This window comes from Chanodichthys erythropterus, chromosome 6 (assembly GCF_024489055.1).
Source record: "Chanodichthys erythropterus isolate Z2021 chromosome 6, ASM2448905v1, whole genome shotgun sequence".
Taxonomy (NCBI): domain Eukaryota; kingdom Metazoa; phylum Chordata; class Actinopteri; order Cypriniformes; family Xenocyprididae; genus Chanodichthys; species Chanodichthys erythropterus.
In genome coordinates, this window is record NC_090226.1 from 9185412 (window position 1) to 9196799 (window position 11388).

General features: G+C 33.5%; 1 protein-coding gene across 2 annotated transcripts; it reads right to left on the reverse strand.

Moving 5' to 3' along the window:
- Positions 1–323: 323 nt before the first annotated feature.
- On the reverse strand, positions 324–8657 carry zgc:162816 (uncharacterized protein LOC571260 homolog). Of its 2 annotated transcripts, XM_067387960.1 has the most exons (8): positions 8630–8657; positions 8221–8379; positions 5674–5954; positions 5413–5593; positions 3999–4120; positions 3717–3906; positions 2496–2601; positions 324–885 (listed from the first exon to the last, which is right to left on the reverse strand). In XM_067387960.1, the coding sequence occupies exons 2-8, from the start codon at positions 8367–8369 to the stop codon at positions 796–798; spliced, it is 1119 nt and encodes a 372-aa protein (XP_067244061.1). In that variant the 5' UTR covers positions 8370–8379; positions 8630–8657; the 3' UTR covers positions 324–795. The 2 variants fall into 2 exon arrangements, with proteins under 2 accessions (XP_067244061.1, XP_067244062.1); XM_067387961.1 differs by lacking the exons at positions 8221–8379; positions 8630–8657 and adding an exon at positions 6850–6917.
- Positions 8658–11388: the final 2731 nt, after the last annotated feature.

The following is an 11388-nucleotide window of genomic DNA, read 5'->3' on the forward strand; positions in this document are numbered from 1 at the left end:
AATATGAATTACTGCATATGTAGAGCTTCAGTCAAAACTAACAGTGACAAACAATTTTTAATCTGTGATAATTATTTATATCGTTTTTCAAAAAAGTATGCCTGGACCAATTAACAATATTGCCCCTAATAAAGTTTTATTGAACATAGGAGCAAAAGTGTCCAAAGTTGAAGAAACATCCATTAACAGAAAGCTTGTTTTATTATTAACTGTATTAAACACTACTATTTTATTGTATTATTTAATACTTCAATTTGGAACATAAAAGCAAAAATAAGATAAAAAAAAAAAAAAAAAGGCAATTAGAGCATCTGATTCTGTGGTAGATGATTTTATTACAAACTGAGGTGCATGTTGTTAACATTTCAGATATTCAGACATTTAAGATCCTTTAGAAACTCGTTTTGAGCACATAAAACATACTGCATGCAAGTTCAGTCAGATACAAAGAAGAAATTAGTCTTTTCACAGTCTTTCGTAAGCCTGCAAAGAATACTGTAGTGTATTTTTAAGAATATAAAGAAGCAGAAAAAAATAAATCATGCCTCCATTGTAAGCCTTCCAGTTAACACAAAGGCTGTTTTGCTGGAATATTACATTTTCAACAACGAGTGCTCCTCAAGGACAGAACTGCCATGCCTCCAACCCATAATGCACTTGGCTGCTGATCAACAAGCTCTTAAGAAGGGTTTCTAATAGATACCTGCCTTAGACAGCAAATTCAAAGTTGCTACAAGTCCTATACATTTCTATCCACGGTCCCCAGCTGTACCACAGTCCCTCTGTTAGAGATTGTTACCAGCCTCGAGTGGGTTTCCATGTGTCTATAATCTTCCCTTTAGAATGGACGAAATAGACCGGATGCATCATAGCTGTAGCACAAGCCTGTCAACAAAACATACAAGTGTTTAGGTTTTCTTTTCTCCAACCTGCTCTTAATTTTAAATGAAATTTAAGACGTGCCATGTTTGTTTAGCAATAAGGAGCAGAAAGGAAAAACAATGGTTAGTTCAATTGCCAACATTGATAGATGGCAAGACATGCTATGTTAAATACGGGCTCACAAAAAACAAAGTTTGTGCTGACAACAATGTTTTTGTGCAGTGAATTATTGGACATATTTTCCTATTCTGCCATGGTCATGTTAATAATTTTGCATAGTATTTGGATTATGCACTTTTTTGATTTGTGACAGGAAAAGGGAGAAGAGCAAGTTCGGCAAAAGGCTGATTCGAACCCACGTCGATCGCATCAAAAGCTATTCAAATGTCAAACGCCCTACAGCCTACGCCACTACAGACGTTGAAAAATCCCATCTTTTTAGTATTTAACTGAAATCATTCAATAGCTTCATTACAGCATACACACATTACTTTCGGACAGTTGTTGGTATTTTAAGCAATATATGAGGTAAATTCCCTGTTTTGGGTTGACGCATGACAACTTACTAGCGTAAAAAGATAAAAGTTCACACTCCTTTTCTCCGCTCCACTGCCGCTGAGAGGCCGCCATCTTGTTTGAATTTTTTCTGAAATTTCCGAACCGGTCACGTGATCGGCTGCTAACATTCTGATTGGAAGATCTCGAAAAATTGCCCACAACCGATCTAACGTATCCAGATATAAATTTGTTAAATTCATTCTCAATGGGAAAGTGCCCAAGCAACGTTGCTCGGCAACATTGCTCAAAAAGTTGCCCCGTGTATCATCACCTTTAAAGCTCCGCCTTCTTGACTCTGGGAGCCCTCCTTTCTCACGGTGTCTAAAATGGTTCGATAAAGGATTCGGTCTCTCTGAAACCCCTCCTTTCCAAAAGCCTACTCTCCTCTGATTGGTCAGATGGCCCAGTCTGTTGTGATTGGTCTACCACTTACGGCGTGTGTCGGAAATGAAACGGCCATTACCATATCTGAATTTCAGCTCCAAAGGCTTCCTTAGCACTTGTGATACGAACGGGAACTCTGGCATCGGTTTACCGTATCAATTCGAGCTCCAGTCCTCATCCTTTGGAAGTGCATGCAAAGTAGATTTGCTTTTGGAGTGCTGAACACAGCATCTTCTCAACAACACAAGCCAAACTCTTATAGACCTCAGCTACATCTACAGTGCTTGAGTGCAGGTCAAAGTAGATGTTGTTTACAAGCAGCCAATGAAGACCACAGATCAGGATTATGCAAATTTGTTACAAACCCACATAGGTTTGTGCAAGAAGTAAGACTGGAATTACTGATGACTCGTTTCAGGCACTTCAGAATCAGTTCTTTCTATTAGGAGACAATGACTCCATTTATCGTGCACTTTGATCTTTGAAACTTTGCAAACCTTTTACATTCACAAACAGCTATAATACACACTGCATGAAAGGTAATATCCGAAAAAGCCTAACATGGATAAAAATGATAGACCACCAGAAATTGCTTAGTCAAATGGAGTATGGAGAATGTCGCAGTGTATTTATGTGTGTGCTTTGTTGCAGTGAGAGGGTTAATAACTCACATGGTAAGGCATGAGTGTGAGGGGTGACCCCAGCGGGAACTGCTTGAAGTCCAGTTTTCCAGAGATGGGCTCCACCCTGCCGTGTTCCTGAGTCATAGACAGTAGTCTGCAAAACAGACGACACCCTTCATGCTATTTATATCATCTGACTCACAAAACCTCCTACTCCCACAAAAACAAACATCTAAACATGAACAAAAAATGATTATGCAATGTCAAAGCTTAGATTTTAATATTTGAGAATGGATTTAATGCTATACAGATAGGTGGCTTAATGCATCAGTATTAAAATTCATTGCAATAACATTTTTGATAAGTATGATATGCATGATAAATATGAAGTGTTTCATGCCAATAACATGTTAAACATGCCAATAGTAAGTTGATGGTTATGTTATGGCTGATAACTGATAAATGGTTGATATTACAATTCTATATTGTCTATATAACTTAAAAATACATACATTTAGGCATCACAATTTTATAATGTACAATATAAAATATTTTTTTTTTTTGTTAAAGATTACATTTAATAGTGTTGTTAAATTAACAGTGTTTAAAATTATGTTTGTTGTCTATGTAAATTAAAAATATTACATTATTAAAATCAATTATTTTAAATGCAAGTGAATTTAGGCATCACGATATTATAAAGTATAATATTAAAATATTAAATTAAAAATAATATTGTGAAATATTATTAGAATTTAAAATAACTTTTTGGTTATTTTAATATGTTTTAAAATGTGATTTATTCCTGTGATGACAGCAGAATTTTCAGCATCATTACTCCTGACTTCAGTGTCACATGATCCTTCAGAAATAATTCTAATATTGTGTAAACCACGATCATTTTTTCTTTGATATACAGAAAGTTCAAAAGAACAGCATTTATTAGAAATATATATATTTGTTTGTGACATTATCAATGTCTTTACTGTCACTTTTGATCAGTTCCTTGCCAATCCTTGCCAAATAAAAGTACACAATTCTTGAAAAAATAAATAAATAAATAAATAAATAAATACTGGGATTTTACTGACCCCACATTTTTGAACAGTAGTGTATATGTAAACATAGAGTAAATGAGCAAAAAAAAAAAAAGTTAAAATACATTGATAATACATCTGATAATAACCGATGCACAATGTCATTTGTGCATAACTAGAACCTAGAAAAACAAAATCAATCCTCATATAAATCCACATTATGACCTCTTACTTGAGTTCTGGGTGTCCTTCAATGATGGCGTATCCTGTGGGTAAGCGGCCCCCACCATCATGACTCAGTGCTGTCCACCCACAGTCTACAAGTAACTGGTTCCTGTGCGGATAGTGACCAATGACCCGCGTCAGTACCCGTACTGCAACATCCTCAAGTTTACAGGACCCAATGAGGGACTGCTGCACGTCTGGATGTGCAACGGATAATATTATGATTCAAAACAAACTGAGAACATCACTGCTTATTATGAAATTAACAGGTGAACATGGCAACACGGACCATAAAACACGTAGTTCCCAGGATGCACCTCACTCAACATGGCCATGTCTGGAACTGGGTGGCTACAGGAAGGGGTGGAGCCAATGCTGGATTTGAGAGTGTGTATTCCAGCAGCCTTCAGCCTATAGATAGTAGAAATAATATTATCAATGCATATTGAGTAGGAAAGCATTCATATTAACATTCTGGAAATTATGATAGGCTGATGATCATGTTCAATTTATGCCCATATTAAATTTATTTTCTAAATAAATTAAAAATTAAACACTAAAAACTAAAATTACTCATACATTTAGGCATCACAATTTTATAATGTACAATATAAAAAATTATATTCTTTTTTTGTTAAAGATTACATTTACTAGTGTCATTATCAGTGTTGTCGTCTATATAAAAATAAAACACTACAAATTAAAATCAATTATTTTAAATATGATTAAAAATAATTGATTAATAATAATTATGATTATTTTTTTATCTTTTATGCAAAAAGATAACATTTATTAGTGTTGTTAAATTATCATTCTTTTTTGTCTAAATAAATTAAAAACAAAACAGTAAAAATTAAAATCAATTATTTTAAATGATACAAGTGAATTTAGGCATCAAAATATGACAATGTATAGTATAAAAAATGAAAAAAAAAGATTACATTTATTGGTGTTGTTAAATTATCAGTGCTTAAAATTATATGCTTTTGTTGCCTAAATAAATTAAAAATAAAACACAAAGTAAAATAAATCATTTTAGTTGCTACAAGTGAATTTAAGCATCACAATATTATAATGTATAGTATAAAAAATAATATAAATTTTTTATCTTTTCTGCTAAAGATTTCATTTATTAGTTTTGTAAAATTATCAGCATTTAAAATGATCAGTCTGAATAAATTAAAAATTAAACATCAAAAAATAAAAATAACTATTTTAAATGATACAAGTGAATTTGGGCATCAAAATTTTATAATGTATAGTATAAAAATGAATTGTTTTTTGTAAAAGATTACATTTATTGGAGTTTTTAAATTATCAGTGCTTAAAATTATATGCTTTGTTTTCTAAATAAATTAAAAATAAAACAGTAAAAATCCATCAATTTTAATTGCTGCAAGTGAATTTAGACATCACAATATTATAAAAGTACAATATAAAAATAATCCATTCAATAGTTTTGTTAAATTATTAGTTTTTTAAAAATATATGCCTGTTGAGTAAATTAAAAATAAAACACTATAAATTAAAATCAATTATTTTAAATGGCACAATTAAATTTAAGGATGCCAGTATTATAATGCATAGTGTAATGTATAATAAAATATTCTTTTTCCCCCAAAGGATTCCATTAATTAGTATTGCTAAATGATGAGTGTTTTCAAAGATGAACTTTAAGTGAGCGTTAGATGATGTCTGCATACTTCTCCATGAACTGCAGCGTGATCGTAGTGGTTTCCTGAGCAACGGCTTTGATTTGCTCCTCCCCCTGACAGGCGTAAGTGTTCCCACAGTGGGCATAAATTCCCGTCAGTTCCACCCCTGCAGTATCCGAGACCTCCTGGGCAAGTTTCAGTGCAGCTGGGTCAGAATGAGGAACACCCGCTATCAAAACGCAAAAACAAGTTTATCTTACTGCAGTACACCCAAAACCGTGCTTCAAACATGAACTCGCAAATTGTTACCTCTCCCATTGTCACAATCCAGTTTCATCCACACCTTCCAGACTTTTCCCTGCTTCAGAGGTCTCTTCTTCAGTTCCTGTAGGGCAAGGCGGTTGTCCACTACGATGTGGAACAGGGAAAGCCTCTCAGATAGCTCAGCACAGCGCTCCACTTTATCAAATGGCAGTGGGTATGCGTACAGTATATCATCATAGCCATTGTCAGCATAGAATGACGCCTCAGCTAGAGTAGAAACCACGATACAACGACGAGAGCCTCCTGTCATGATGTCCGCACATTCCCTGAAAACAACAGACATGTGACATTCATGATGAAAAAACAATGATTAAACAATTAAATGTAAAAAAATTACATTATTTTTCATTGTTAGCTCATGTTAACTAAATGGAAACTTAATGTAAAGTGATACCTTCAAAACTTCTTGTTCTTGTTTGTAATATATATATATATATATATATATATATATATATATATATATATATATATATATATATATATATATATATATATATATATATATTAATAAAGGCCATATGGTTTGATTTTTTTTATATAATAAAATATATTCAAATGTTTTGTGTCTTAAGTTTCCAAATACTTATTTATTTGGCAGACGGCAATCAAAATTACAAGTGAAAAAGACACAGTTGTATTAATAGTTAATGATGACATCAGAATTTTTGGTAACACTTTACAATAAGGTTCATTAGTTAACAAGAACTAATAATTAACTGCACTTCTACAGCATTTAATAATCTTTGTTAATGTTAATTCCATGATTTACTAATACATTATTAAAATCTTATTAACATTAGTTAATGCACTGTGAACTAACATGAACAAACAGCTGTATTTTCATTAACTAATATTAACAAAGATTAGTAAATACAGTAACAAATCTATTGCTCATGGTTAGTTCATGTTAGTTAATAAATACATTAACTAATGTTTAACCAATGAACCTTATTATAAAGTGTTACCAAATTTCTATTTTGAGTTCAAATTTTCACATTTATAATAGTGCATCTATTGTTTAATCAATTAAAATGTCTTTTTGAGATATTTTTCTTTAAAATAAATGCATTTTTTTTTTTATGTAATAAAAGATATTCAAATGTTTTAAATGCATTTAAAGGGATAGTTCACCCGAAAATGAAAATTCTGTCGTTTACTCACCCTCAAGTTGTTCCAAACCCAGGGGCGTAAATTTCATATGACAGTAGGGGGGGACAATAAACATAAAATTTCTTAAGAGCAATTTTTGAAGGGGACACAAATAACACAGCCAAAATTTTACTTATAAAGAATATATGTAATGTTACACAGAAGAAAACCTACTATTATTAGTGTAGCATGGAGACTGCCATTATGCACATTGTTTCTCTTTGGGTCAATGAAAAAACTGACTAAATTGGCCAAAATATTCTTCAAAATCTTATATATATATATATATAACGTTATATTTATACTTTTTTTTTTTTTTTTTGAAGTTGTTTACAACCAAGTCACCAAAATACGATGAATACCAAAGTCCCTTTTAGTCTTTGTGAATACACACTGAGCATAACCGAACACACAACAATAAATCTATTAGCCTTATTACAGTTCACATATTCTTATCACAATGTTAATTGTTGTTGGTGTGGGTGACTTATAATATCCAACAAGCTATGGAAAACAAGCTAGGTAACATTATAATCGCTAAAATAGCGGACTCACGGGAAAATAAAATCATCAGTTATCATCTTTTTTTGTTGTTGTTATGACTAATTACTCAGCACCATCAGCGTTAAAGAGAAAAATAATCACTTCATCCGATGTTTTTGAATAAAACAGCCTTGAGAGCCGACTTACTGGAACTCATCTGTATGTAGAACTGTTCTCTCCCGCCGGCGCCGCCGGACTTCTACAGAATCTACACACAAGCGTGTGTGACGTGCGCGTTGGACCAAACCACTGTGAGGCAAGGGAGGGGTGACTCAAAATATTTCTAAACTTAAAACGCCCGTTTGCGTTTGTATTGCTTCACTACTTACATAATTATTTTAAGTTTATATACTTTATGTACAATACTTAGCGTGGTTATTAATTATATATTTTTTTGGGGGGGACAGCACTCTGATAGGGGGGGTCATGACCCCCCTGTCCCCCCCGCGATTTACGCCCCTGTCCAAACCTGTAGGAATTTCTTTCTTCTGCTAAACACAAAAGAAGATATTTTGAAGAATGTCAGTAACAGTTTATTCACTGAAGAAAAAAAAAAGAAAAAAAATACTATGGAAGTCAATGGGGACCATTAACTGTTTGGTTACTGACATTCTTCAAAATATCTTCTTTTGTGTTCAGCAGTAGAAAGAAATTCCTACAGGTTTGGAACAACTTGAGGGTGAGTAAATGATGACAGAATTTTCATTTTAGGGTGAACTATCCCTTTAAGTGTCTAAATACCGATTTCAACATTATGCTTCATTTTATTTTGCAAGTAAGATGTTTGAGCGTTTTCAAGTGAAATCATAGAGGCTGGTGTTGTCGACATGAGAATCTTACAGTGTTTTGTGTGTTTTCATGTGAGGTCGGAGCTGGACCCCTAGTTTCTGGAAGCGCTCCCGCATGCCTTCAGCATTTCTTTTCACTTTATCCAGGTCAATAACCAGCGCTGGAGTACAAAGGTCTTTGATGAATTCAACACTGGCCATTATCCAAAAACTAAAACAAATAAGATACCATAACACATTTAATGGAAATGGAAACCTGCAGAGCTGTAACAAGATGCAGGATAGTGCAGTTAAAATAAAGGTAACAATTTTGAAATCATATAATCTCAACTCTTTATAGCATTTAAATACAGTTGCAAATAAATAGGAAAAAATCGCGTAAACATGATATTGATTTTATCAAAGTGGCACGTTTCAAACAATGATGATAAACTTTAAATCTTAGGTTTTCTGTCACTCACCATAAACCTTGACTCAAGTTAGAGCGAATGAATCTTTCACAAATGAGTGTGAAGCCAGAATCAACACAGCGTGATGACAACTGCAATTTTCAACCTAAAAGCTCTTGACGAGATTTAGGGAAAATATATTGATTCTTGGACCAAGGAAAAAATTGTCTATATGGTTGTTTTTTATTTAAAATAACATATTTCAACGCTTTTTTTCAATTATCGTTTATTGTCGCTATACTTTACTTTAACGTATAAGGCGAGACACCCCAGGTGAATAGGGTAAAAAATTAACTAATAGATATCACCATACTACTCCAGGTGATTGATTACATTAAAAATTGCACCCAAAAAAATTTGTATTACAAGTTTTCTAAAATGTAATGTTTAAATATGCAAATGAGGCGTTATCTAATTAAATATGCGCTAATTTGCATACATTTCTAGAAAAATCTGAATATTGGAAGACGTCAGGTTCACAGTTCTCGTTTAATATTTTGTACATATTAAATTCAAAGGTTTTTACATAGGGAATTTTGGATATCTCTTTTTATCATTCCATAAATCAGCAGCCAGAAAATATATATATATATTCACTATTTTTTTAGGAATAAAATTCAAATCCCTCTGTAAAAAGCTTCAGAATATGGATAGATGGGAATGAAACTGTGAAGTTTGGTGTATATAAATTCTGCTGAAGTGGAGATTTCTGACTCAGAGAAGGAGAAAAAAATTCATTTTGAGAAAACGGCCTTTAAAGATATTTATTGTAATTGAAATCTATAGATGCAAATAGATAAAAGTGCTATAAAATATACACTTAAAAGTGTATTTTGGATGTTTTCTTTCCACCAGTCTGAAAAAACACCTATTGTTATATTATTAATATTGTGTAGACTGTTAAATGCACAGGCCAGGATTATTTGTCATGTTTACTTTTGTGGATTTATAATAATATGTATTGTCTTTGTTGCACAAGTTGTTATAAAAGAACAATATAGGCTAAATTAGTATTTTTTGATGCAGGTGATAGCTAGTTCTTTAAAATATCTCCATATTTGCAGCACTGGTTTGGCTGAATTTTTAGTAGGCTACACAGAACAACGTCTAATCCAATGTCCCAGATGAACTTTTTGTTGCTCATTAAAGTGGATTATTTCGAAGTCAGTTAATAAAATGGCTAATTAAGGCATGTAGTCATTAACACTAATCCCTTCTCTCCCACTTGGATAAAATCCTCAATTACCGCGTCAGAGTATCGGAAAGACCTTTAGGCCTGTTTTCACTTTATCCCTTGTTGTCTTTCAAGAGAATAGAGTTGAAGGCTACATGAATTCTACACCTCCAGTGTTTTCAGACATGTCTGGCTGTTGTGGTAATGCTTCAAATTCCATATTAGGCATATACAATTTTTCAAAAAGTATGTTTTTGAAACAAGTCTGCATTTATTTGATCACAAATACAGTAAAAACAGTAAGATTGTGAAATATGATAAATTTCACAATCTTTTATATATAATTTAAAATAAGAGTTTTCTATTTTAACATATTTTATAATGTAATTTGTTCCTATGATGGAAATCAAAGACACAACAACACAAGACGTGTCATTCGTATTGTTTTGAATGGGAGACGCGCAATATGGCGGAATAAGTCCTGCCTTCTAAAGCCAAGAGCCAATCGCCGACTGGTAAAGTCATCGCGTCACTTCAGTGGCCGTTAGAATCACCGGTTTCTATAGAAACAGTCAGACGCGCGCCTCCGGAGACGCGCATTTAGGTCTGCGCATGCGCATTAGCTTGATCCAGCCTGAAAAAAATAGAGTTTTTTTGTCATGATTCGAGCGTTTAAAAGCTACATTTATGAGTCGGTTGTTGTTCGATTTCATTGGTGATTTCAAATATCAAATTTAATCGTAAGGTTGACGAACAGTTTTGGAGAATCTGATGTTTCCCCATTCAAAGAGATAGGAGCTGCATGATGCCCAAGATGCCCGAGAGGCGTTTCAAAGATGGCCGCCGAGTGAAATGACTTGTCTTAAAGGGACTTTGTGGAAATCTGAATTTTCCGCAGCCATTCAGCAGCTGCTGAAGAGTGGAACTGTAACGTCGACCGGAAGTAAACTGTCAACTGCCGTAGCTAAACAAGACAAAAATCGCTTAGCAACATCAAAGAGGACGGCTCAACGGATCAGTTAATCATTTAACGCAGTAAAAAATAATTTACATCTAAATAAAAGCAAGAAAATGGTTGCTTTTGGCATTAAATAACATACAGATACAATTAAAATGCCACATAACCATAAAACATAACATTTACTTATCTAAACAACTGGCATAAAGTTGGTTTGACGTTAGACGTTTGACATTAGCAAATTTATATTTGTGCATCCTCGTTTCCTGTCCTTGCTTCCTTTCCTCGCGTCTTAGTTCCACCCCTTCAGGATAAGAGGGAAGGACGCAAGGAAAAGACTTATAATTTAATCAAGTGAAATATTGGCTGCGTCCGAAAACTGGAAAATGCTGCCTTCTGAGGACACATTTCAAGGTAGTAAGGCATCAAGGCACGTCCGAATCCAATGTTAGCTTCACTTCCTGTCTCATGAGATACCTTCCTCAGAACGATTTTTGAAGGAAGCATGGATGTATCCTTGGCTGCCTTTGATATCCCACAATCCTGTGCTTTCCATTCTGTGACAGCTGAGCTACAAAAAAAATATATATATATATTTAGGATAGAGGACAGAGGAGCGAGGAAACGAGAAGGGATATT